The sequence below is a fragment of the Pectinophora gossypiella genome, chromosome 12 (genome assembly GCF_024362695.1).
Source record: "Pectinophora gossypiella chromosome 12, ilPecGoss1.1, whole genome shotgun sequence".
Taxonomy (NCBI): Eukaryota; Metazoa; Arthropoda; class Insecta; order Lepidoptera; family Gelechiidae; genus Pectinophora; species Pectinophora gossypiella.
The window spans coordinates 7,898,792-7,926,631 of record NC_065415.1 but is presented as its reverse complement, the minus strand read 5'-3'; the positions used below and the strand labels follow the sequence as shown (position 1 = coordinate 7,926,631).

At 39.3% G+C, this 27,840-nt stretch overlaps 2 protein-coding genes across 9 annotated transcripts in view; one reads left to right on the top strand and one right to left on the bottom strand.

The window, feature by feature from the left end:
- The window catches only part of LOC126371090 (uncharacterized), a 355,308-nt gene that overhangs the window by 58,561 nt on the left and 268,907 nt on the right, over positions 1 to 27,840 (bottom strand). The window lies entirely within an intron of this gene.
- Positions 281 to 27,323, top strand: LOC126371605 (tropomyosin-1, isoforms 33/34-like). The gene is made up of 5 exons (XM_050016922.1): positions 281 to 1,064; positions 1,401 to 1,628; positions 24,583 to 24,742; positions 25,271 to 25,457; positions 27,315 to 27,323. The coding sequence occupies exons 1-5, from the start codon at positions 281 to 283 to the stop codon at positions 27,321 to 27,323; spliced, it is 1,368 nt and encodes a 455-aa protein (XP_049872879.1).

The following is a 27,840-nucleotide window of genomic DNA, read 5'->3' as shown; positions in this document are numbered from 1 at the left end:
GACAAAAGCAACGGAAACACACAATATTTTCTGCTTATTTGCACACTTGCAATAACATTATATTGTTAGCAATATATTGTTTGTTGTAGCAGTGTAAAACATTACTTTTTACTCCACAAATTAGACATACTTAAATAACATAATACAGACATACACATAGCATTCCGTTATGTAGGTACTTATTGTTGTTTACTAAGTAAAATAATTATTATAGGTATTTTCTATTTTTCTTGGAATAGTTACTGCTGCCTTTCCTTTATTATTTCAGATTCTGTCTAGTATGGCTCCCTGCAGCAAAAAGGAATTAGAACAAAAACTGAAGCAAGCCCTTCTTGAACTACAGGCATCTCAAGAGGAATGCAAGAAGCTTCTAGAAGAACATGAAGAGAGTGAGGCAGAAGTAATAAATATAAATAATAGAATACTGTTTTTAAAGAACGAGCTCACTGAGTTAGATGGTCGGTATAAGGACTTACAGGAGCAACGGGACCACTTACAATCCGTGATCAACTCACAGGAGGAATGTCAAAACAACCATGAGGCTGCTCTAAATCGTATCAGAGAACTAGAGCAACAGGTTGCTGTAGCCTATAATACAATAAAAGCTCATGAGGACCAACATTCTACCAATGAGTCACAACAAACTTTGGCATTATACAATGAGTTAGTCCATGAAGAAAATTGCCAAAATAATGAGTCCATGACCATAGATCTCACTTCAATGAGCGATAAATATAGTGATGATGATGAAGGTTATGAAGAAAAATATAAATTACGACAAGAAAATTGTGAGCTCCAACGCCAATTAGCCCGAATACAGCAACTATATGACAATGCACAGAAGGAAATTGCCGAACACATCAAGGCAACAGAGTCCCTGGTAATTAACACGGAACGGCTTGAGTCTCTGGTGCACGACCGAAACCTGGAGCTGGAAACACTACGCGCCAAAACAAGCAGCGAGTCTAGAGAGGATTTGCAGCGCGGGGGGCTGGTCGTAGATTCTGGAGCCTCACCGTCCACCGGCGCCGCGTGTACCACGCGCCGCGAGACCGCGCCGCGAGGTACCACGCCCCGTAGGGCTGTGAGACGCAACGCCGCGCCGCCCAGTGCCGCGTCGCCTAGTGCTGCGCCGGCCAGGGCCAAATCACGCAGGGTTACAACACGCAGAGCCGCGCCGCCCATCGCCGCGTCGCCTATTGCTGCGCCGGCCAGGGCTGCATCGCGTAGGGCTGCGACACGCAGAGCCGCGCCGCCCAGTGCCGCGTCGCCTAGTGCTGCGCCGGCCAGGGCCGCATCGCGTAGGGTTGCGACACGCAGAGCCGCGCCGCCCAGTTTCGCGTCGCCTAGTGCTGCGTCGGCAAGGGCCACGCCGCGTAGGGCTGCGTCACGCAGAGCAGCGAAATGCAGTGCCGTGCTCCCCGCCGGTGCGCCGCTGGCCGCAGTGATGTGCGACACCGCACCGCCCAACAACGAGCCGCCGTGTGCCGCGCTGCCAAGTGTCGCGCCGGCCGGCGATGTGCCGCCGGGAGCCGAGCCGCGGAGGGTCGGAGCTCGCGGAGCCTCTCGGCGCGGGGCGTCAGCGACAGCGCCACCGCCCGCGGCGCCCGCGCCCGCTGCGCCGACAGGTGGGGCGCTGCGAGGGCCCGAAAAGGTCGCGACCGCATTGCCAAACATCGTCGCGCCCCAGAAAGACTGTGTCCCACGTCTAGCGAAAAAGACTGTTGTGTTCTCGGACGATATAGGCATAGGTTTAGGACTACTTCTAAAAAACTCTTTTGATCATGACATTATTAATGTGTGCATGCCTGGCGCGTCATATTCGCAAATCATCACAAAATTATTCCAGTGTAAATATGATGCAAACACTACCGTTATTCTTTTAGTAGGCAATAGTACAGGGCTCACAAAAGAGCAATTGACTAGGTATCATAGGTCACTAATGACTGTTGAGTGTGGAAACTTAATTATTTGTTCTTTTCCATACTCAAATACATTAGCTAGTGAGGAAAATAATTATATATTTTCTCTCAACCAACACCTTTATAACAGAACCTGTCATCATAGTAATATTATTTATTTAGATTTGAATAAGTTTATTCGAAATTGTATAATAACGACAGATAGAATATATCTATCTAAGTACTTTAAAAAAATTATATGTTCAGTACTAGTTTTTTATATTACAGACACTTCTGCCAGACCAGGCAGTAAACTTATTGACTGTACTGTCTTTTACAGTACAAAACTTTTTATTGACGGTAGTCAGCCATGTACCACGAATGGTACTTCATCTTTAAACTAGACAATAAGACAAAAGAGAAGCTTGGAATATTAAAACTAGTTCACCAAAATATTCAAGGCTTCTCTGGCAAAGAATTAGACGTAGAATTATTTTTAGAGACATTTTTTATTGACATTTTATGTATTACAGAGCATTGGTTGAAGGATTATGAATTGTTATTCGGTTTTAAAAATTATCATTTCGCTAGCGCTTTCTGTCGAAAGATCAAATTACGTGGTGGCTCCCTTATTTTTATCAGAAATAGTTTAAAATATAAAGAACGCAAAGATATTACTGGACTTTCGATAGAGGGCACTATGGAGATTTCATGTATAGAAACAGAGAAACATATTGTTGTAGCCGTATACAGACCCCCATACAGTGCTAACTTCACAGTTTTTGAATCAGTGATGGAAAATGTACTGAAGGTCATATCTAAAAGTAATAAAGCCATTATAGTGTGTGGAGATTTTAACGTTGATTTATATGAAGTAGATTCAATTACAACTAGATTTCTAAGTTTGTTTACATCTTTTAACCTTGTTAATATATTTATGGAGCCAACTAGAATTACAGAAACAACTGCCTCATGTTTAGATAACGTTTTTTGCAATTGTGACTTTCAAGACAACAGTATCCTTAACTGTTTTAAGTCAGATCACAGTGGGCAGCTGGTCAGTTTTCCAGTACTTAAAAATGTTCAGAAAATTAAATTTCGTACACGACCCATCACTGATACTCGGATAGAGAAATATCGAAATAGTCTTATAAGTAACTTACCTTGTCCAAACTTTGATACAGACAATCCTGACGATTTTTACAGGGATTTCTTTACTATTATCCATAAAGAATTTGAAAATAATTTTCCTCAAAAGGTAGTTACCAACAGTCAATCATTCAAGTTCAGTGACTGGGCTACCGTAGGCATTCGCAAAAGTAGAAATACTCTTTATTCTTTATATGAGGAAAAAACGTATACACACACTGATAGTTTTAAAAGCTACGTCAAAAATTATTCTAAAATATTTCGAAAAGTGTGTTATACAGCCAAACAGATGCATATTAGTAGTAAAATAAAGACCGCGGATAATAAAATAAAGGCAGTTTGGCAAGTAATAAATAGCGAAACAAAGGCTTCGAAACCGCGTGAATTAGAATATAATATAGAATCGAGCACTGGGTTAGTTAAACAAGATAAAGATGTAGCTGAAGTTTTTGATAAATTCTTTACGAACATCCCTGTAAAAACTACAGAATCTCTCAGGTCCTCTCCTGTTCAAGCTGATATATTGTTGAAAAGTAATGTTACTGCTTGCACTGAATTATTTGATTTTAAACGCGTTGATCCGAGTAGTATTGTTAAAGTATTCAAACAGCTGAAACTTAAAACCTCGAAAGATTTATGGGGATTGTCTGTCAAATTGATGAGCTCTGTTATTGATATCTTAGCACCATATCTAGCTTACATTTTTAATATGAGTGTTGAAAATAGCACTTTTCCAAATTTAATGAAAATCAGTAAAGTTATACCTCTTTTTAAATCGGGCACAAAATCAGACCCCACGAATTATAGACCGGTTTCTATTCTACCAGTACTTAGTAAAATTTTCGAGAAAATTATTCTCGACCAACTGCTATGTCATTTTAATTTAAATAACTTACTTCACAGCCAGCAGTTTGGTTTTACTAAGGGTCGGTCTACAACAGACGCGAGTGTCACATTTGTTCGACACATTTTCGATGCTTGGGAGAAGTCGCAGAATGCCGTAGGAGTATTCTGTGACTTGTCTAAGGCATTCGACTGCGTGGATCACGAGACCTTGCTTTTGAAATTGAGGCACTATGGATTAAATAATGGAGCTCTCAGTTTGTTAAATTCATATCTAGGTGATAGGATACAAAAGGTACAAATCAATAGTACGACTTCTTCGGGCTCTCATGTTCAAATGGGAGTTCCTCAAGGATCCATTTTGGGGCCATTCCTTTTTTTAGTGTACATAAATGATTTACCTTATGTAGTACAGAACCAAGCTGACATTGTACTGTTCGCGGATGACACTTCTCTTATATTTAAAATCGATAGAAAGTTAGAGGAACTTGACGAAGCAAACAGCGCTGTGTCGCAGGTTCTAAGCTGGTTTACAGTAAATAATCTAGTTCTAAATGCTAAGAAAACGAAGTGTATTAAATTTGTTCTACCAAACGTAAAGAAAGTAAATAATAACATTAAAATTAACGACGAGAAACTAGATTTTGTTGAACACACCGTTTTCTTAGGAATTACTGTAGATTCAAAACTTCAATGGGGCCCACATATTGTATCACTAGCGGGCAAGCTAAGTTCAGCAGCATATGCCGTCAGAAGAATCCGACAACTCACAGATGTACCCACTGCTAGACTTGTCTACTTCAGCTACTTCCACAGCATAATGTCTTACGGTATTTTATTGTGGGGTCGAGCCGCTGATGTAGAAACTATTTTCATTATTCAAAAAAGGGCAGTTCGCGCTATTTATAATCTGCGTTGTCGGGACTCTTTAAGGGAGCTGTTTAAAGAAATAAATATACTGACGGTCGCAAGTCAATATATTTATGAAAACATTATGTATGTGCGGAAAAATGTATCTCTCCTTCCGAGAAACTGTGAAAGGCATACTTACAATACAAGGAATAAAAATAAAATTGTTGTTCGAAATTCTAGATTAAGTAAATTAAATTCATCTTTTTTGGGGTTATGTATACGTTTTTACAATAAAATACCAGATAATATTTTAAATTTGTCAGAGAACAAATTTAAAGCTCACGTGAAGCTTACTTTATGTAAAAAAGCCTATTATAAGATTAATGATTACCTAAATGATAAAAATGTCTGGTATTGAATGTGTTCCTCTAGTTATTAAATAACTTGTAATGTACCCTCATTGATTTAAAAGATGTGTTGCTGTTGCAGTTTCTTGTCATTTCTTCTCCTCAGCCATAACACCTTGCGAAATGACGTAAATTCAAAAATGTTACATTGACCTTCAACAAGTTTATCCATGATAATTACGTTGAATAAATGATTCTGATTCTGATTCTGATTCTGACATTTTACATCGGCCAATAACCCGACAGAATTAATCTGACAGCACAAGACAAACGGTTCGCATTTACTCATTCTTCCTAAAATTTGCGACTGTCAATCATCCGTCTCTTTCCTTTTCGGCGTATAACTTAAAGTAAAATTAGGAGGTGTCTGCAGGAATCGGGGCCATTGTCAATAAAGCACGCGTATGTAATGGAGTGCTTTACGCACATGCAAGCGGTGCAATGAGAGATACATACTTTACGAGCAAATGTATTGAAAAAATGACTCAAATAACTCAAGTTGTGTAAAAATACTTAGCTATGTTATGTACAGTAGGAATACGAACGCCTTCTCGACTGAGCTCTCTCATCCGGCTCTCACTTTTGTCTCTTTGACGAACTTCCCCGTTTGGCATTCCGTCTATCAAACAAAAGTCGTGAGTATCCCTATTATTGTTCTCCCAGTAGCTATAATACCCAATAGATGTAAATTTTGAACCCCAACTTTTTCAAGATAGATACCTATTTTTCTCAAAGCCTCTTATTTGTCAGTTTTCCAGGAAAGACTCTGTTAATAAGTTAGTCTAAGGAAAATGGATGATGATAGGTAGACTATTTACTTTGTTTCTTCAATAAAGTTTGAGGAAAGGAAATCGAACATTAATCAGAGCCGAGCAGAGATGTATTTCCAAATGTATATAACCCGGGCCACAGTGAACAGGCAGCTTCTGGGCGCGCTCGCTCGATCTTAGGCCTCGGCAATGCCTTCGGGCAAGGCTAGGGCCATGAGCAAACCCATCAAAAGTAAAAAAAAGCCCTCGTCAAGTATAGGTTTATTACATTTATAGACATTCATTACATTACGTAAAATTATATAAGGTAAGTAAGTAAGTAGTACATTAACTACCACTTCATTATGTCCGGCAGACCTATATATGGATACTATATACGATACAGCGGTATACTTTTCTCAACACAGCTAGATAAATTAAATGGATAAATTGCAATTAACGTAAATTGACACGAGAAAACAGACGGAAAACGAAGAATTGCTATTTCTGTATACTTTATTGCACCAAAATAAAAAGAAATAATGACAAAAAACTCTTAACTAGGTACATGGCAAATGGCGGCCTTTAGGTGGTGTAGCTATATAAAAATACTTACCCAACTTATTTAGTGCAGTAACTATAATTTACACAAATCCAATAAAACAGCGGACATATTTTTCCGTTTCTGTTATTCCAAAAGAGATGAGAATTTTTTCCTGCAATGCTTCTGTAGTGAAATTTGTGAGTTAATTAGGAAAAAGTCGGAGGCCGGAAGACAGAGGAAATTAGGTGTAGTGAGCATCCGGAGGTCCGGAGTGTGCACTTAGCGACCGTCCTCACAGCGCGACGTTATTCGTGCTACTTATATCTAAACAGTTGAATATAGGAACAACCTATACTTTTTACGTGACTATGTAATTTGTACGAAATATTTAATTGTGACGTCACCAAAAATGGTCAAACGTTGCACTCATTGTTACACATGCTCCAATACTTGCAACCTTAAATAATAAATAGATCAATGCGATATCGGATCGCGCTGCGAAGAAGGTCCCTTTTGGGAGAAGGTCCCGATTGGCCGGCGGCGGGCGGCGCGGTCGTATCGGACGGACGCGGACATTAGCGCTATCTTTGCTTTTCATTAGCGTCCTCTGTTTGTTAGAGGCATAACTTTTTTGCCTCCTAAAGCCAATTTATTTTTTGGTGCTTGACCAAGGGATGATGTTGCATTCTGCGGAGGTACTTGAACTTGAAGAATTGAAAAAGGAAAATTAGTACCTAGAATTGGAATAATCTAGAACGTTGTGTATGTAATATTTAAAAATAACATGTTTATTCATAGGATACGGCCAGTGGTTATTACAATATTTAGAGTTCTCTTCTCTAGATGGCAGTAAGTATTTGAAAAAAAAACCGCCTTTTCTTTTATCAAAAAACATGAAAATAAAACCTATTTTAAATTAAGAATTTCTAATTCAGTATAATTGTCTTTTAGAGGAAATAACAGATCAAAAGAACGTAAGTATTTAATTTAATGGATTCAAATTGGTGTAAATAGCTTGATAGTCATCAATTTCATTTAAAAGTTTGTAATTAATCACTCGACTGATTCATAATATCAGTCGTTTCAAACAAATAAAATATGAATGTCAAAAGGTCAAGTTGTCTGTAGTACTTACCCAAAACTATATTTTTTATTTTCTTCTGATATTTCAGAACTTAATATACATCACACAGAAGAGGTAGGCAGAAGTGTATAGTATGTACTTACATAGAAATAGTTCAAATGAAAAAAAGAAACAGTCCGACCCCCGTTTCTTGCTCTGGCAACATTTCTGCCGATTTCGAATCCCACAAGTTTATTTTTACAAATTAATTTATGTACCATTTTCATTCAAGCATTTTTTGATTTAAAAAAAAACGGGGCACACATCCTGTTGTTTGCATAAACATTTCAATCGGGGTTTTCATTCGTGGTGGGCAGTCGACCGTTGCACACTCGCCTCTTTTTGCCGGTCCAGTAGCCGCCGATGAATGAACTGTCTGGTATTAGCTCACTGACGTGATATTATGTCGCTGTATGGTGCTATGACTACTGGTATCCTGAAATGTTCGAGGATTTAATAGCACTGACTCAATCCTTAAATTGGATGGTTAATAATGAATGAGCGGTAAAGACTCAGATTAGGGTTGCAGATTTGCGAGTTTAATGTTCAGTCGGATTTTGTTACACTTACTTGCATAATATCACGGAGTAACTACGAATAGACAATATACTGTAAACACTGCTATTAATTTTATGTTTTTTAATTATTTGTCGTTGTTGCTCAGTGGTCTAGCGGGTAGAGCATCAGGCTCACGATCTGGAGGTCCGGGTTCGATTCCCGATGGGGACATTGTCGAAATTACTTTGTGTCGTTGTTGCGCAGTGGTCTAGCGGGTAGAGCATCAGGCTCACGATCTGGAGGTCCGGGTTCGATTCCCGATGGGGACATTGTCGAAATTACTTTGTGAGACTGTCCTTTGTTTGGTAACCTTTTCAGGCAGGAATCACCTGATTGTTTGAAAAAGTTAGATGATTCCGTGCTTCGGAGGTCACGTTAAGCCGTTGGTCCCGGCTATTAACCGTAAAAAACACCTCCGCCAACCCACAGTGGAGCTGCGTGGTGGAGTATGCTCCATACCCCTTTCTGATCGAGAGACGCTTGTGCTCAGCACTGGGATATATATAGGCTGTTTATGTTTATGTTATAATAATTATGACCCGCCTTTTAATTCACTGTAAGTACTGGGTTGTTTGAGTCCATTACTATTAAATACTACAAATGATATCTCAGTGCATACATAAAGCGTCAAAACTCGCTCGACGTAAAGGGAAAATAAGGACACTCGCCGTAAAGAGACTCGCCGTAGCGCGGGTCGCCGTTCGGAAAGTCGCTGTCAACGCTACAATTCGCATACAAGACGTCCTTTTTATATTATGCATGTTATGTTTATTTACCCGTCCCGCGTGATAGTTAGCAGACTCGCTGTATCTTACAAGTCGTCTAAAAACTTCAGTCAAACATTCGTCTGTAGAACTACGCCGAGTTCGTACTTTCTCCATGATTTATTATATTATATTCCTATCGTAAAGTAACCAGTAACCAGTTGTTTAGTAAGTAGTAAGTATCGTAGTAGTATCGTATTCGTATGGTATTCTTTTTTTGGCACAATGCAAAGAAACATTTACATATTTTGTTTTTAGTTACACAATACTTACTTTTTTCTTTAATTCCACCAAAGTCGGTGCCTCTAACCAACTTGGAGAAAATGCTTTACACAGCCAGCGGCGCCCGTCACAACAAAGTTAAGCTACAATAGCCATCATAAAATAAAACAAATAAAATGGAGTTAAGAAATAATTCCAAGTATTTTTAATACACCTCGCAATAGTCTTGTTTACCCAACTTAATGCGAGCGGAGGGTTTTCAATGCGGATCTCCCGAGACTCTACATCTAAGTTAGGTTTAAGTTAGAGCCCGCTTCGTCGCGGTATATGTCCCTCTTGTGGCGCATACAAACACAAATTCGGACAACATATCCACACTTTCAAGAAATAATGTTGCTGAACACTTCAAGTCAGGTGGAAAAGGGTCTAGGTAAATCTTAATAAATTATTTGAAGGAAAAGATGAACTCGGGTTCTTAAATGCTGAAATTTAAAACGTAACGTCAAAATACGAAGCTGAGAATTTCGTCAGGCTACGGATAACTTTGTAAGCTCCTGCGATATTCAATAGAAGGAGCAGGTACAATGTCAACTGAAAATATTTTATGAAAGGAGAGAGGAACGACCGGTGCCGAGCTCATATCACGTAGCACCTTCTTTGGAAATGCACGAATAAAACACCAGACAAAGGATACGAAACTTCGCTGCAATCGTAAAATACTGCCGGCCTATGCACTGGATGCAGTACTCCAGATTTAAAATTCCGATTCGACTGTTAAATTTGGATTCGCGGAATAAGTTCTCCATTAGTGCGAAACTCGAGCTGTCAATTTGGTTTATTAATTAGTCTGTCTTGCGCCAAAATAATCACAATTAAATATTCAAATTTAGGAGTGCAGAGCCGTGTCGTTGCAGTTGCGAGTCAGCTCTCGCGCTGTCAGGACTTGCATTTGGCTTGTCGGTAAAATGAACATGTCTGGCTGCGTATGGCTGCCAACTTCACTGAATCATTGCGGGACAATATATCACCAAGCATTATTTAGCCGACGGGGATATTTTGAGCAAACGACAACTATTTGAGCTAATTTGACGACTGAAATTACTATTTTTTGCTGATTTATAGCATCTCATTACTGTCTTAATCGTACTTCATTATTTTGTAATGTATGCTCCAACTGCGTAGGTAATTCAAGAACTGCTATAGAGATGGTTTCAAATGTGTACGATATATATAAATAAAACATCCATATTATTTATAACTTTTCTAGGTATAAAGAAGGAGTTTTCTCACATGACCAATAACAACATAGTCCACTCTTCGGGACATTTTCCATCCTCGCTGGCTCGGGGACAGTCCCGTAGTCTCTTGCAGCACCAGCACCCTTACTGGTGGTTCCAGGAATAGCGTCGAACGGGACAGGTCAAACGGAAATAAAACAGGCTGCACTCAGCGAAGTTTGGACATGTCTGATAGCTTTACTGGCGGCTCGTGAATAAAATACACGCTATTTCTGTCTGCCTTTTTCAACCTTCCTGCACTATTGCATTGTCGTCGATAAAAAATATTTAGTGCCGATATTTTTTTGTTATCGTTTTTTTTTTAATAAATATTTGTATGCATGGGCAACAGCTTTAGTTTAGGTTTTTTTATTTTTGGTGTCAGTTTCAAATTCATCGGCGCACAGTTGAGAATGGTTAGACTGTAATAGTAATATAGGTGGGTACATTTCCTTTTACAAAATATTTAGAGAACAGTTATTACCGGCTTAAGCCGGTGGATAATAAGCAGCGCATATTTAGATGGAGTAAATTAGTAGAGGAGTGGCGCCCAACATGGGGCCGAGTATACTCGCCTAAATTACGTCCTCCTAGCTTGCATTATCCTGCCGACGCCACATGTGGCCGGCTACACAGCGTCTTATTTATTCTTCTTGCTTCGAAGATAAACACAGGAATGAATATTAACGATTAGTTATACTTAAGACATATTTTTCACGGTTAATTAGGTTTCATCGCTACCTACTCAAAAGTAGATATCCATCAAGGTATACGTTAACACCTTGCAAATAATTTTGGTTAGTGTTTAATAACATATATTAAAGTAAGGCTATAAATCTATAAGCCTAGGATGTAAATCGAGGAATGATTTTCAAGATTTTTATAGCGTAGCAATAAATAGTATCTCCGTCTAGGATCGGAGCAGACAGTTGGTAAATCGTCGATCGTAAAGCGATCGCACCCCGGTCACTGCGCATGAATAAACAACACTTTTGAGATAAAAATGAGGAAATGCGGACGTGGTGTTAAAATATTAACGCTTGTACTGCGTCCAAGAGGAAAGGCTCAAGCTTGTGGTAAATTGGACTTTACATATGTAATCGAGGCTATTTGTTGACACATTGAGATATATTCTTCTTCTATTTCTATTCTCCATTATTATTTTTTCGTTATTTTCTATTATTCTTCTACTATTTTTCTTTTCTTTTTTTTTAGATATATTGAAAGTTGTATTTTTAGACGGAGCACAATTTGTTTTCACGTGGGTTTTGGCTTAACCTGCATTTACTATCCACTTGGTTAGTTTGCTACTGTATCGTTCTATCTACTGGTATTGAGTATGACCTTTTATGTTCTTAATTCGTTGTTTATAAAGCGCAATAAATATAATTCCACTTACACGATATGAAACAAGCAAACCTGTTTTTAAACAATTTCGTACTAGAATCGAACAGTACTTATTTGCCTGTACGTTCACAAATCATCTGGTACTTCGGTAGCGAAATACCGTGTGAAGGAAGCGGGAATATAATAAGCTGACACATGTATTTATGTAGCTGAGCGGCCGCTTCGGGCACGTACCGACAATATTTGCCGTATAAAATTCACAACTGTGTCGGCGTGTGCGTAATAACGCGGCACCGCAATGTTGCAGCTTTGCATCGCCGTCTTTAGAACAAAAAGTTAATAAGATCGTAGAAAGACACTATTCATTACTGTTGTCTCTTGCAGTAAAGACAACATTGTGAACAACAATATTACAAAGGAATGTTCCGGTTTCATATCTTAATATATTATCATGCTTGGCATATGTACTTAATACATTCTGAATCTCTATTATTCACACTTCAGGACCTCGATACCGACCCCGCTGGCGTGGTCGACGATTTCCCACTAGGGGAGATTAATTTTTTTATATATTTTTCCTCTCAGACGACGCCCTGAGCCGAGGTTCGCGCCCAACTGGGCACCCTCAGGCCCGTTGTCTTAAACGTTGTACCGAGTGAGAGCCTTCAGCGCTCCCCATTTGTCCAGCCAAGCAGTTAATGCCATCTGCGGCAAATCAACATCCTTACCAAACAAAGGACAGTCTCACAAAATGATTTGGACAATGTCCCTATCGGGAATCGATCTCGGAACTCCAGATCGTGAGCCCAACGCTCTAACGACTAGACCTCGGAGGCAAATCAGTATAATTCCTAAAAAATAGCATGATTTTCGGAACTCTCACGTTTACAACATAATACACACGAACATACCACATCATCATAAAGCAAAGTAAAGCATAAACTTTACTTTTATTACAATTTGTACATGGTACATCATGAAATATCTAACAAAATTGAATTTAGAATCAGCTTAACACGCTCGAACGACTTGCTAAAATTATTCCTCAGTGGGTCGTTCGGAATTTACAGTGTGCCACCAAATTATACTTTTTTCTGCAATTTTACAGTGACATTTCCTCGTATTAAAACAGAAGAATAAAGAAGCGGCGAATTGGAATTTTTATTTACTTAACTGATCATTTAGATCGCTTAATAGACAACAATGTTCATAAGATACTTATTATTGTTTACATTGGCTTGTTAATGTATCGATAGTTGCAAATATTTTCACAAAATAATGCCGATTTTACATACATAAGTAATGAGTTTTAAAGTTCAGAATATTTGTGAAGGAGACAGCACTTCTAGTTAATTAAATTAAAGTGATATTTAAAATTCAGATGAACTGGCGACAGTCGGGCTGGAAATAAAACAAAAACATCCATTAGAAGTTTGTTTTATAAAAATATTTATGCTTCTTTCATTAAAAATGCTATCTAGTTTTACTGTTCGTTGTAGTGGTTAGGTTACCTATAAAAAATATTGTTATATCGAAAAGATACACTTTGGATACAGAGTTGTGGATCCTGCAAGCAAAACATTTGATTCAGAATTAGTACGAATTTAGTTTTGCCGCCAAACGCCACACATGGTGTGTTTAAAAAAAATCGCCGTGTAAAATTTTAAAATGGAGTGGTATGCTCATCGGACGCCACAAAGTGATTATGAACTCGGCGCATGCCTCGCTAATTCCGCACCGGTCACGTTGGAACAATATTTGAGGGAATCTCTGCTTCGTATTATAAGCGGCCAACACCTACCCTCTGTTACTTTTTCTTTATTTTTTTATGTTTTTGCGCAGATTCATAACGCCCGTCGACGCTGCTGTTTGGTAATCCGATTCTGTTTTGTTTTTTGTAGAAGTACGTTTTTTAGAGTTGAAACTTTTATACAACGCTTTTTATAGAAACATAGGGTAAGTATGCATATATATTAGGGTGGAGTGAAAAAAAAAAAACTTAAACTTTGTTACTCCTGTATCACTAATGGATGACCGACATTCTTAGAGATATAAAAATAAAATTTCAAGTTCCTATGTTTACGTCTTAAGGTGGCGCATCAAATTTAAAAGTTAAAGAAAATAACAAAATTTGTTTTTTATAAAGTTTTTATTTGAGACAAACTATTTATCAAAAAGAAAATATTGCAGCTTGAAATTAAGTATAAGTACTTATAAATATACAAAATATATTAAATAAAAGCATTTTAACATTCGGAAGCTGAAGTTATAGACTCTTCTTTTTGCTTAAAAAATTGTGATTTTGTGTCAAATACTGGTATGTCTTGCCTTGCCTTTATCCTCGTGCGAATGAATCCATCTCTTGCCTCTGGCCCACAAACAGATAAAGAAGCCTCAGTAACGAGCTTGACGCACCGTTCTACTGCCTGAGTGTGGCAAGGATACTTTTCGATTTCAAATAATTTGCCACCTGAGGAAATCACGCTTGAAATTTCTGCGTCACTATATTTCATGGTCATCGGAGGTTCTGTTATTTTTTCATTTGACCAGTCAATCAAATCATAATAATTCGATGCATCGATTTTAAGATTTGGGAGTTGAAATTCTCTTACTTTCTTTCCTTTAAACTCTTTTCTTGCCTTTAAAACTCTACGAAGTCCTATTTCCCTTATGTGAGACTCATTATCTTGTAACATTGCTAATAGTATGTGTTAGGACACCGACCATGAATCCCTTCCAAAAACTCCTTTGGTTCGCGCCAAAAACTCCCGCCACCCCAAGCCAGGAAAAAAGAAAAATAAAGTGGACTCGACTACCGCCGTCGCGCGTTTCTATACAAGAAATTTCTAAAATAACATAAAAGTGTATTAATTCAAGTTGTGCTGTTTAAAATTAATCTGAAAGTGCACTAGCAGTCTCCAGAGCACCCCGGGGTCAGAAGAAACCAAATTCAACAATCCTGTAAGTACCTTTCCTTTGGTCGGTGTTTTGTATGGGCAAGTCTACTTTTCAGATTCAAAAATATCACTAATCTCAGTTATCCAACATTTATGGTCCTTCGATACGGATTCAGTATATCAAAATAGGTATTAACAGACTATTTCATATATAATTTATGTTATTTTATTCAAAATATTAAATTTACAACATCACATTTCATTGTGCAAGTATTTGTTCAATAGTTCTATTTGTCACAGTGTAATATCATATTTAATATATTTTTTTATACGTAGTCAAATACTTAGAATCTATTTCTACAGTGTAAATTACTTTTTGTTCGGTTTTACATAAACAGGCAGTTGTAGGGACGCGTTGTTCTCGAAGTTTCTAGTACATTTTTCTTCAGTTCAAAATGGCGAAAGAAACACCTACAACTCCATTTTTGACCGATCTTGATATCAAAATAAATACGTTAATAAATAGAAAAGAACGTTATTTTAGGCGTGTTCAACAGATGTACGATTTATCTAAAATTGTCGAAAGTGATTCCACGTTAGTTAACAAATTGTTGGTGCGGGTCAGTGAACTCGAATCTTCTCGCGAATCATTCGAACGAATTGTTGATGATATTTCTGCGCTGGAACTAAAGCGTAACCCGGCGTATATAATTAACGACCAGGAAATAAAGGCTTTCGATGACTTGTATTACGAAGTTAAACGTATTTTTCATCAATACGAAACTGTTTCGAATACGTCAAAAAGTGGCGGTGAATTCAAATATGAGCGAAGCGGCGGCTCTCAGCCTCGCTTACCTAAAATTGAACTTGTTCATTTTGACGGAAGGTTAGAGAATTGGATTACATTTCGCGATACATTTATGAGTTTGATTCATACAAATAATTCGATAGGTAATGTCGAGAAGTTCCATTATTTACTTTCCGTAGTAACCGGGCCAGCACTTCAAATAGTGAAAAGTTTGCCTGTATCGAGTGACAATTATAATATTGTCTGGTCATCTCTGTCGGACAGGTATGAAAATAAGCGTGCTATAGCTACCCGCTATTTGGATAAATTGTTCGCGTTCAAACCTTTGCCGAACGAATCTGTTAGCGGATTGAATTCCTTTTTAGAGACATTTCAAGAATGCGTTCAAGCGTTAGAATTATTAAAAATCGATGATTTAGCGGGATTTATTCTTTGTTATATCGGTTTACGTAACCTGGACCCGGTTTCTAGACGAGAATTTGAACAAAAAATCGGTATAAAGGAAATACCTATTTTTAAAACATTAAGCGAATTTGTATCGAATCAGGCGCGTATGTTGGAAATGTCTAATCCTCCTGTTTCAAAGCCCGTTTCAAATAAACCCATTCTAAATGCGGTTCAAAACAAAACTAATAATAATAGTAAACCTATTACAAAAAATGTCAATTCAAAAACCTGTTTGGCGAGCAATGCGGGCCCTGATAATTCTAAGAAGGCATGTTTGTATTGCAATAAGCCATTTCATTCGATTTATAAATGTTACGAATACATTGCGCTGTCTCCTAAGCAGCGAATTGAAAAAATAAAAGATTTGCGTTTATGCGAAAATTGTTTGCGTCAAGGTCACACATCTAATGAGTGCCCATCGAAGATAACATGTACGGTGTGCAAAAACAAACATCATCACACGTTGCATTTAGATTCCAATGTAACTTTGATAAGCACGGGCTCTGATGACAGTTGTGATAACGACTTTAATAACGATCAACAGAATCGGGTCTCCTTGGCATCGTCATGCTCGTCTGGGTCGACAGTTATGCTGGGTACTGCGGTTGTACACGTTACGGATGTTTCAGGCAAATATCAACCCGTGCGCGTAGTGATCGACAGTGGTTCTCAAACCAGTTTTATCACAAATGATTGTGCACAGCGATTAGGGCTTCCACGTCAGAAGTGTAACACTCAATTGTCGGGCCTAGGCGGAACAGTAGTTCGCGATCACGGTATGGTGTCCTGCACTTTAAAGCCGACCATGTCTAATGACCCTGTTTTTAATATAAAAGCTGTGATCATTCCGAAAATATCTGGCGATATGCCATCTGTCACTTTGTCACAGGATTTAATCAACGAATATAAACATTTGGTGTTGGCTGACCCTACTTTCTATCGCTCGAGTCGCATTGACATGTTGCTTGCCAGTGACGTGTTTCCATTCATTTATGATGGTGGCAAGTATCATCCGTCACGTCAAGGGATACCGCTCGCGTTAAGTAGCATTTTCGGGTATGTCATTACAGGCCAGCTGTCAGTGAATACCGGTGCTGACGGTGTGTCGACTTGTATGTTCACTAGTAGCACAGTTAAGGTGGACGATTTAATTAAATCTTTCTGGGAAACCGAAAGTTTATCCTGTGACGTACCTAAAAATCCAGATGACGTCATCGCTGAACAGATGTTTGTCAGTGACCATAAGCGTGATAATACCGGTCGATACATTGTGAGCTACCCATTCAAACCTGACGCGAAACTGGGCGATTCTAAACAAATTGCATTAAAACGATATCAAAATTTGGAACGCAAATTATCTCGTTTACCCGATCTAAGGGGCGAATATAAAACGTTCATGGACGACTACGCGTCGCTCGGTCATATGGTCTGTGTCGGTGACGTATCGGAAGTGGAATCGGCGTATGTCATTCCCCACCACTGCGTTCATAAGCCTGATAGTAGTACGACAAAACTTCGCGTAGTTTTCGATGCTTCGTGTCAAACTACAAATAATCAATCTTTAAATTCCGTTTTATATACGGGGCCCAAACTGCAAGCTGATCTTGTGGAATTATTAATACGTTTCCGTTTACGTAACGTTTGTTTATGCGGTGACATATCAAAAATGTATCGTAATATATTAATTGACAAATCACAACGTCAATTTCAACACATATTGTGGCGAGATTCGCCCAACGAGCCTATAAAGATGTACGAGTTGTGCACAGTCACTTACGGGGTAGTCAGCAGCCCGTTTTTAGCCATTCGCACGTTACAGCAGTTAGCCGCGGATGAAGGCGATCGTTTCCCTGATGCCGCCCGTGCTCTGCGTGAAGGTTTTTACGTTGATGACTTGCTTTGGTCAGTGGATAGTGTAGACGACGCGCTGACACTTCAACATCAGTTGGTAGAATTGCTAAAGCTTGGCGGTTTCGAATTGCGCAAGTGGTCGAGTAATAGTGCTCAAGTTTTAAATAAATTGCCTAGTGATCAACTCGAACCACCTGTTCAGTTCGATGACGGCAAAACTATGGCTATCAAGATTCTCGGCCTGCACTGGCTACCTGAAGAAGACGCTTTCTCCTTCCGTACCACACAGATGGAAAGTAACGTGACGAAGCGCTCCGTGTTGTCGGAAATAGCTAAGTTATTTGACCCTTTGGGGTTCGTTGCGCCTTGTACTTTTCTCGCTAAAACTTTTATGCAAAAGTTATGGTGCGCCAATTTAGGTTGGGATGACGCGCTGCCTAATGCGCTTCTCAATGAATGGCGTTTGTTTTCATTTCAAATACCTTTATTATCGAAACTAAAACATGACCGACATGTTTTTGTGAAAAATCACATTACAGCTCAAATTGTGGGTTTTTGTGACGCGTCGACGAATGGTTTCGCTGCCGTCGTGTATATTCGCAGTCAGGACGGGCATGGCAATGTCAAGGTTAGCCTACTGTTATCAAAATCTAAGGTTGCGCCCTTAAAAACAGTATCGATTCCGCGTCTTGAATTAATGGCCGCTCATTTGTTATCGAAAACCCTACAATATGTCGTATCGATATTAGCCAAGGAAGTACTGATCAGCGAAGTACTGGCTTTCACCGACAGCTCAGTGGCGTTGACGTGGATCAATACACCTGCATTCAAATTAAAAACTTTTGTTGCGAATCGTGTGGCTAAGATTACTGAATGTTCAGCCGGTGTTCAATGGTATCACGTCAACGGCACTGACAATCCTGCCGATGTATGTTCGCGCGGCGCCACGCCGGCCCAGTTGCTGCACATCGCTGATCAGTGGTTCCGCGGCCCACAGTGGTTGTACGATCCACAACATATGTGGCCAGTGAGGTCTCTAACTGAGTTCAAAGGAGAACCCCTGGAACTAAAACCTGTAAAGGAAAGTACGTCATTACTCACTGAAGGTGTCTCTCTAAAAAATAACTTTGATAATATAATAAATAAATATTCGAATTTTAACAAACTGCAGCGCATAGTCGCCTGGTGTTTCAGATTCTTACACAATTCCAGGGTTTCTCGGCCTGATAGAATCAGGGGCGCATTGCTCACCGCAGAGTTAAATAAAGCTCACGATAAACTTATTCAAATAGTTCAATCCGAACATTTTGGTGATGACATTGAGTCATTAAAACGAGGTAATCGATGCTCTCAAAGCCTACGTAAACTCGACCCGTTCATTGATAGCCGTGGTCTTCTCATGGTGGGGGGTAGGCTTTCACACGCAAACTTACCATTTACTCAACGTCACCCTTTAATTTTACCGAAAAAATGTCATTTTACGAACATTTTAATTGATTATTATCATAAAGTTTATTTACATGTCGGACCTAGGACTTTACAAAACATATTAGTTCAAAAATATTGGATTATAGCCGCTCGCTGTGTTATACGGTCTCGCCTTTCCAAATGCGTTACATGTTTCAGAAATAGGCCCACTGTAAATCAACCTAAAATGGGCTCTTTGCCTAAGTGCCGCTTACAGGACGTTTACCCGTTTCACACGGTCGGTGTCGATATTGGAGGTCCATTTTATACAAAAGAAACAAATAGACGCAATGCCAGAATCTCAAAGTCTTACTTATGTCTATTTGTTTGTTATTCGACTCGTGCGGTTCACCTTGAGGTCCTTTCGGCGTTGACTACTGAATGCTTCCTAGCTTCATTCGATCGGTTTACGGCTAGGCGTGGTCTTCCACACACCATGTATTCGGATAACGGTAAAAACTTTGTCGCGGCCGGTAAACACTTAAACGAAGTCGTTCAATTTTATAATGCAAGTCAACGGCAGCTTATTGACGGTTTTACAGTCAGAAAAGTGACATGGAAATATAACCCCCCGACAGGTAGTCATTTTGGGGGCATTTTTGAAGCCGGAATAAAATCGGCAAAGTACCACTTGAAGCGCGTAGTAGGTACTCGTGCCTTATCTTTCGAAGAGTTGGGTACTCTTTTTGCTAACATAGAAGCGATTTTAAATTCGCGCCCTTTGTGTAGTTTGTCTAATGACCCGAGTGAATTCGACGTCCTTACGCCAGGACACTTTTTAGTCGGTCGTCAATTGGTATCGGCTCCCAATTACGATCTTTCAGATATACCGTTGAATCGTTTAACACGATGGCAATGCATTACGCAGGCCGCTCTGCACTTCTGGCGCCGGTGGAAGTCGGAATACTTGCACACATTGCAACAAAGGCAGAAGTGGTTTGTTGATACACCTAACTTAAACGTAAACGATTTGGTCTTAATTCATAACGATAACGTACCGTGTCAACAATGGAGTTTGGGTCGTGTAGAACAGATTCACCCTGGACGTGATGGTAGAGTTCGCGTTGTTACATTACGTACACAAAATTCACGGTTACAACGGCCTGTTTCCAAATTGAGTCCTCTCCCAAAAGAGCAGGACCAATAACTTTGTTATTTATTTCTATCATAATAATATCATTCATACACTTAATTATTTATTATACAGTCCATTAGCTTATCTTATTATAAAAAAATATAACTTAGTTTTCTTTGTCAACAATAAAGTACATTATAAGTAGTATATTTAATAATTCTACTCTTGTGATGTTATTACCTATTTTGAAATCACTGTTGATTTCGGTGGGGGGTAAATGTTAGGACACCGACCATGAATCCCTTCCAAAAACTCCTTTGGTTCGCGCCAAAAACTCCCGCCACCCCAAGCCAGGAAAAAAGAAAAATAAAGTGGACTCGACTACCGCCGTCGCGCGTTTCTATACAAGAAATTTCTAAAATAACATAAAAGTGTATTAATTCAAGTTGTGCTGTTTAAAATTAATCTGAAAGTGCACTAGCAGTCTCCAGAGCACCCCGGGGTCAGAAGAAACCAAATTCAACAATCCTGTAAGTACCTTTCCTTTGGTCGGTGTTTTGTATGGGCAAGTCTACTTTTCAGATTCAAAAATATCACTAATCTCAGTTATCCAACAGTATGTTCTCTGGATGTGCAAAGAAGGAATTTCTCTGAATAGTTTTTATAACCACGCTTTTTTGGTCATCCGGTAGATACAAACATCTTTGAATCATATTAAAGATATGAATTGGGCCATATTTGCAAGAAGGTTTTGTTTTAATGTCAAACCAAGTTGGTGCATAGACTTTTATTATGAAAGTTGCAAGATCTTTTAAAGATTTAGAAGGTTTCGTTGTTCCAACATATAAACGAAGAATTCTATTAGCGCAAGTCAACCACCGTGAATGTGCAAGTTTACCAGGATCTTTGCTGGCTAAGTTTTGTGGGACCGTACCTGTCGAAATGGCAGAGCATATTTCATATAAATATTTTTGATCAGTGCTAAGGGTATTAGTATTCAAATCCGGTAATTCTATGGGAATGCGTTCGAACACCTGTATTTGACAATTTTGGCATTTTTCTAACAATTTCCCTATGGTCCCAGAAAAACTGTTTGGTCCTGTAGTTGTACCATCAAGGCTGGTAAATAAATGACGAAGCGGTAGTTCATTTGCATGTAACAAGCACACAAACCATTGCAAAGGTCTTTGCAGATGTTTTTCTAATAAAGTTATGACTCCATTTTTATGTCCTGTATTTACAGCGGTACCGTCACATCCAATAGCTACCAAATATGTCCGATATTTAAACTTTGACTCAAGAAACTCAATTATATGTTTCACAATAGTCGTGGCTTTCCCAGAATCAACAGAAAGATGACCGATATATTCAGAACCAGGCTCCGAAATAATTGAAATATGTTCTTCAGTAATATTCTTCCGTTGTGAGATACTGCCACTTTTAGTCATGATTAAAGTTTTATCTTTACGACCATCAAAGTAAACAGCCGTCAAAATTTGTTTGCTCTCAAAGCTTTGTAAATCTTTGCGTCCCTTTTTCCGCTCTCTACGTATTTTACTTCGATCTATTACTTTTGAAGAGTTTTCAGCGCTGATAACGTTTAAATCCAACAATGCAGCATTTACGATTAATGCAGCAGATCGGTCAGAAACTCCAGTTCGGTCACATGCAGAAGCTAAGTTTTGCAATTTACTTCTCATTTGTTCAGTTCCTCTGGTTGATTGAGTCGTTATTTCTGTTCTAAGAATCACATCTTCATCCTCGTCTGATGCTGCAATGGACGAACTACTAGAAGACCAATCAAGAACTGGATCAGAAGAAGTACTTGGGATACTACTGGCTTTTTTTAAAAACTCATCATACTTTCTCTTCCTTGTCTCTTTACGGCAGATAGATTTAGTAGACACTTTATCAACAGACCCAATATACATTTTTCGTTCATTTCTTTGGTCTTTCAAAAAGGTTTCTTCCGCAATAGGAACTTGAATCACACACTTACAAACTTCTCTGGATTCACATTTACAAGTAGCGATGTCAAATAATTTTGATTCAGATTCTTCGTAGAACATTTGCTTTTTCTTTTCATTCCGCAATTTCTTCACATTCTTGTATTTATTATAATAGGAAATCAATCTGGCAACTATTTGTTGATGGCTTATAATGGGAATTGACGCCTTGTTCCAAATTTTTTCAATATCAGCGGCTATCATTTCACACAAATCTTTCACTGCAGGATCTTTACCATTATTCAGTTCCAGTAAGTCATTTCTTAACCACAAGTAATATTTTATAATATCACAATAAGTTGGTAACACATTATCACTTAGTTTTATTGGATCGCCAAACAAGGGGCATCGCAAGTCTTTTCGAGTTTTTGGCATTTTATTGACTAATAATCAGACTTTTTTTACACTTGTCGTTACCACTTAAATGAGAAAGTTTAAGAAAACTATGCAAAGACGAACAAGTTAACCCTTTAAAGTAACGTGATATATAAGTTTTATTACATATAGATACACAATAACATAGACGTGCAGGTACACGATAGACGTAAAAATTGTTTCTTTTTTCAAATTACCCTCATAGCGCGCCACCTCAAAATAAAGTCGTAGGGTTTTGATTTTTAGCATGAATAAAGCTTTTATGTACGGTCATCGGTTAATGACACAGTAAAAGTGAAATTCCAAAAAAAAAAAAATTTTTCCAAATTCACTCCACCCTAATATATATCTCTCAGCTTATATTCATCATATTTAACACCTCTTGTGAACATAGTACTTCAATATACAAATTAATTCATAATTATTTATAAGTATAATATATGATCATGGCATAATTTTTGTGTGCGTGTGCCTAGTCGTACACACAAGCTCTGTTAATTTTAAATCCGGAATAGCGTAATTATGTCGAATTTCGATATGAAAGCTGCGTTTAGTGATCTCACAATTAAATTAGAATCGCTCATCGTGAAAGTTACTGCCCAATCAAAGTTAATTGAGGCGCAAAATAAGGCAATTGAGGATCAGCAGAAGCTGATTTTGGAGCAAAAGAGGGTAGTAGAGATACTATCTACTAAAGTAGACACACTTGCAAGTGTCTGTCAACAAAAAGGAAGGAGGAGTGCGACGACCTTGACTGCTCACACATCAGCTGTGAGCGATAAGCCTGTTGCGCCGGAGTTAGGTGCAGATCGGGCGATTCCGTCTACGGCGAAGTTGACCGATCGGGCCCGACGAGCGTTAGAAAGAGGTGGTAAAAAGGCGGCTGCTACAGTTGATAAGCGACAGCGATCCGCTGCGCCGGCTGTCTCTGAGCAGGACAACATAGTGAGTGATAATAGTGACCCGAAAAGCGTTAATGACCAGGACAGCGAGGGATTTATAACAGTGGAAAGAAAAAAAAAAGCCGAAGAAGCCAGCAAGACCCAGTATTTTAATAGGTGGTTCCAAGGATGTGAACACCATAAAAGCCGTAGAAAGGAAGAAATATGTACACGTTTGGTCGTTACATCCGGATACCACAAATGAGTCCGTGCTACTACACGTGAAAAGTGTATGTGGCTCGGATGACGTAACAATTGAAAAAATCAATCCGAAAACAAAAAGGGATTACGCGTCGTTTGTGGTAGGAGTTCCAGAATCGCATTATGAAGACATTTGTAATGTCGATATTTGGCCGATGAACGCCAGGATCAGTGAATGGGTTTGGTTTCGGAACTACCGAAAATCTGGAACAACATCAGCATCCCGTTGATACGATATTATTTTATTATCAAAATGCAAGGGGATTGCGGACCAAGGTGGATATTTTTTATAAAAACATATTGGCGTCAACAGCGGATATAGTTGCTATAACGGAAACAGGATTGAATAATTCTTTTCATGATGGGGAGTTAATTCCTAATGGGTATACCATGTTGCGTTGCGACAGAGCGGATGGACGTAAGCAGGGCGGTGTTTTGTTGGTCGCAACATCACATTATGAACTGAAGCGAATCGCGCCGCCCGTGAATGTAGATGCTGCCGCTTTTGAACTTGTTTGTGCGCTAGTGTCCCGTAATAAACAATATCTTTGTATGTGTTGTGTTGTTTATATACCGCCAGATAGTTCGGACAATGAATTTATGCATCTATTTTTTGTATTAGAAACGATTTCTGTTCAATACGAACAGGTTATCATTGTCGGTGATTTCAATATGTATTCGACATCGTTAGACGTGCAAATATACTTTGAATATTTTATGTCATACTGTGAATTTCGCCAACGAAATGAAGTTGTGAATAGCAATAATCGTATTTTAGACTTAGTGTTGACAAACTTATCGGATGAGGAAGTGGTAGTGAGTGTGGAGACAGAGGTACTGGTGCCGGTGGACCCGCAGCACCCGCCACTGGCCGTGCGCTGGTGCGGCGGGGGCTCGGCGGAGCCCGCGCCGCCGCCGCAGGCCCCGGCCCCTTCTGTGTTAACCCGTCCACAGTGGAATTTTCGTAAGGCAGACTTCTTTTTATTATATTCCACGATATTAACGATAGATTGGTCCCCGTTATACAGTATTCGTGACCCGCAAACGGCGATTGACTATTTTTACAATACGTTAAATAACAGTATTAATGATTGCACTCCAAAGAAAAAGCATAGCAAGTGTGTGCATTCCAGGTACAGTTACCCGGAATGGTACACCAAGGACATTATATGCGACATAAAGGAAAAGGCGGTCTGGCATAAAAAATATAAACAAAGCGGGTCGAAGTGTGATTACGATATGTTTTCTCAGTATCGAACAATAGTGAAGCATAAGATTGCTATCGCGTATGAGGGGCATCAAAAACTACTAAACAGCCAATTTAGTACCAATCCCGCTTCCTTTTGGAGCTTTTTAAAATCGAAGCGTTCAAAACGCTTGACAAAGCAAATTACTAAACGGGGATTAGCTTTGTCTGAGGAGGAGTGTGCTGGTGAGTTTGCGAATTATTTCCACTCGGTGTACAGCGACATAGCACCGACCCTGGATGTGTCGGCGTGTGTGCGGGAGGCGGCGTGCGGCAGCGGGGCGGCGCGCGTGCACGTGCCGCAGCTGCAGCTGGCGGAGGTGCGGGGGGCGCTCGCGCGGCTGAAGCCTAAGCGTTCCGCGGGACCTGACGGGATCCCAGCTTTTGTGGTGAAGGACTGTAGGAAGGTTTTTGATCAACCGTTACTTCATATTTTTAATTTGTGTCTCGAATGTACTTTTTACCCCGACGACTGGAAACTTACGCGTGTTATACCGATACCTAAAGGAGGAGCAGACACAGATTTGAGCGGGTATAGGCCGGTAGCTGTGCTCTCGTCATTTGCCAAAGTTTTTGAGACGGCACTACATAATTCAATTTCTGCCCAAGTCAGTGCACAGCTGAGTGACGCGCAACATGGGTTTCGACCAGGTCGCAGTACGGATAGCAATCTTATGTGTTTCATGTCCAGGGTGATGCCGATCGTAGATTCGGAGGTAGGAGGGCAGGTGGATGCAGCTTACTTCGATTTTCGAAAGGCTTTTGATCTAGTGGACAATGACGTCTTGTTGAGGAAACTCGCGGCCATAGGTTTCACGAATCACTTGTTAAGCTTTTTCGCGAGCTATTTGCGAGATCGTAGACAGTACGTGGAATACGCAGGTTACAACTCGGAACCGTATTATACATTCTCCGGGGTGAGTCAAGGTAGTAACCTTGGCCCATTGGAGTTTTTAATAATGATTAACGACCTTCCGGGTGCTGTTAAATCGGCGGGCTGTTTATTATTTGCTGATGACCTGAAATTATTTATGAAGGTGAAAGACATTTCAGACAGTGTAAGGTTACAGCAGGACATCGATAGGGTGGTGCAGTGGAGTCGCGACAATAAGCTGTCATTTAACGTTTCCAAATGTAACGTGATAAGCTTCAGTCGGGCGCGTGCTCCACTGCAGCATGACTACTTGGTGGACGGGGCGGTGATGCCGCGTGTTTCCTCAATAAAAGACTTAGGAGTGCGTTTGAACTGTGATTTGACATTTCGTGATCACATTATCGATTCGTGTAAACATGCTTTTCGGAATTTAGGATTCATCTTGCGTCAATCGAGGGATGAGTTAAGTATAGCGATAGTTAAAACGTTATATAACGCGTTAGTGAGGAGTAAGCTAGAAATGAGTGCAATCATTTGGTCTCCCCATGAGAATAAATATTGTCTTATGGTGGAGAAAATACAAAACAAATTCACTAGGTATTTATATTTAGTACAATATGGTGTGTATCCTTTCTACCCACTTATGTACCCATCGTTATTTGTACTAGGAATGGTTGGGTACTACCAGTTACAGGTAAGACGGGATGTGACTTTGTTAAAATATATTTTTAAAGTATTTAGAGGACAATTTACCAACCCGGAAATTTTGTCGTCACTATGTCTTTATGTACCGGACAATTATTGCAACGTGCGACGGCAACCGCAAATGTTTAAAGTCCCGCTGTCGAGAACCAATCTTGGTTGGTACTCGCCGGTTACTCGCGCGATGCGGATGCTTAACGCCCTGGCCCAGGACAACCCGGACGTTGACCTGTACAGCTGTTCGGTGGCCAAATTCACAGATGTGGCATTTCGCTATTGTTCAAGTTAAATAATAATAATTGTTATGTCTTATATGTGTTTGTTTCAGTCGAATTGGTTTTTACTGTAATGGCTGAATGTAAAACTGTAAAAATAAATAAATAAATAAATAAATAAATAAATAAATAAATTTTACGTACATATAGAATACAGAATAGAAGAAAGACACAAACATACACACAAAGTCCTCTTTCTTTTATTCTGTGGTATATAAATGCTGCCTACGCCACGTAGGTAAAAAGCCTACGCAGGAGCGTAGCTGTTTCGTAACGCGTTTTCTACGTAGTCTGAATAGCGAACATTTTATTTTTTACACACGTTGTATTTTATAACGTGACGTCACATCGTTATCATACGCCCACGTATTGGCTCATTTAACTTAATACTTTAATATCCTTGTTTGTTCTAGGTAGTGTAAGATATAACCGCAACATTACCAGGTATAATACATATTAGACTCACATTTAAACAAATTGTTCTGTACAATACCGATTCTATAGCCATGTATAAGTAACGAAGATACTTCCTCAAACTCCTTTAATATATTATTAAGAGTCAAAGAAACCCAACAACGATAGAGCTATTGGTAAAACTTGCGGCAGGGAGTTGGAATGTCTATCTATTTCCACTCAAACAATTACTCACGCAGCAACTTAGGGCAGTTACAGGGTAAACAGCGAGGTAATTAAAAAGTTTCCTGACAAGATCGGACGTGTGGGCGAAGACTGTTAGTTGATTGGCTAGTGTTGTTCGGAGTCTCTCAAAGTACAGAAATATATACAAACATACATATATTAACTCACGCCCGACTTCCCGAATGGAGTGGGAGAGCTACAAAAAAGACAATTGTTATGAAGTCCTAAGATGGATATATGAAACGTGCGGTGACAAGGGGTCAGGCAATCGCCCATGACAATTGTCCATCATGATGTGAT

What these genes read in the sequence shown, in the direction of transcription:
- LOC126371605 (XM_050016922.1), top strand. Translation starts at nt 281, where the DNA reads ATGGCTCCCTGCAGCAAAAAGGAATTAGAACAAAAACTGAAGCAAGCC. An exon ending in CCGCGAGACCGCGCCGCGAG is followed by an intron (nt 1,065 to 1,400) that starts GTACCACGCCCC and finishes CACGCAGAGCAG; the next exon opens with CGAAATGCAGTGCCGTGCTC. An exon ending in CAGGCCCCGGCCCCTTCTGT is followed by an intron (nt 24,743 to 25,270) that starts GTTAACCCGTCC and finishes CTCGGTGTACAG; the next exon opens with CGACATAGCACCGACCCTGG.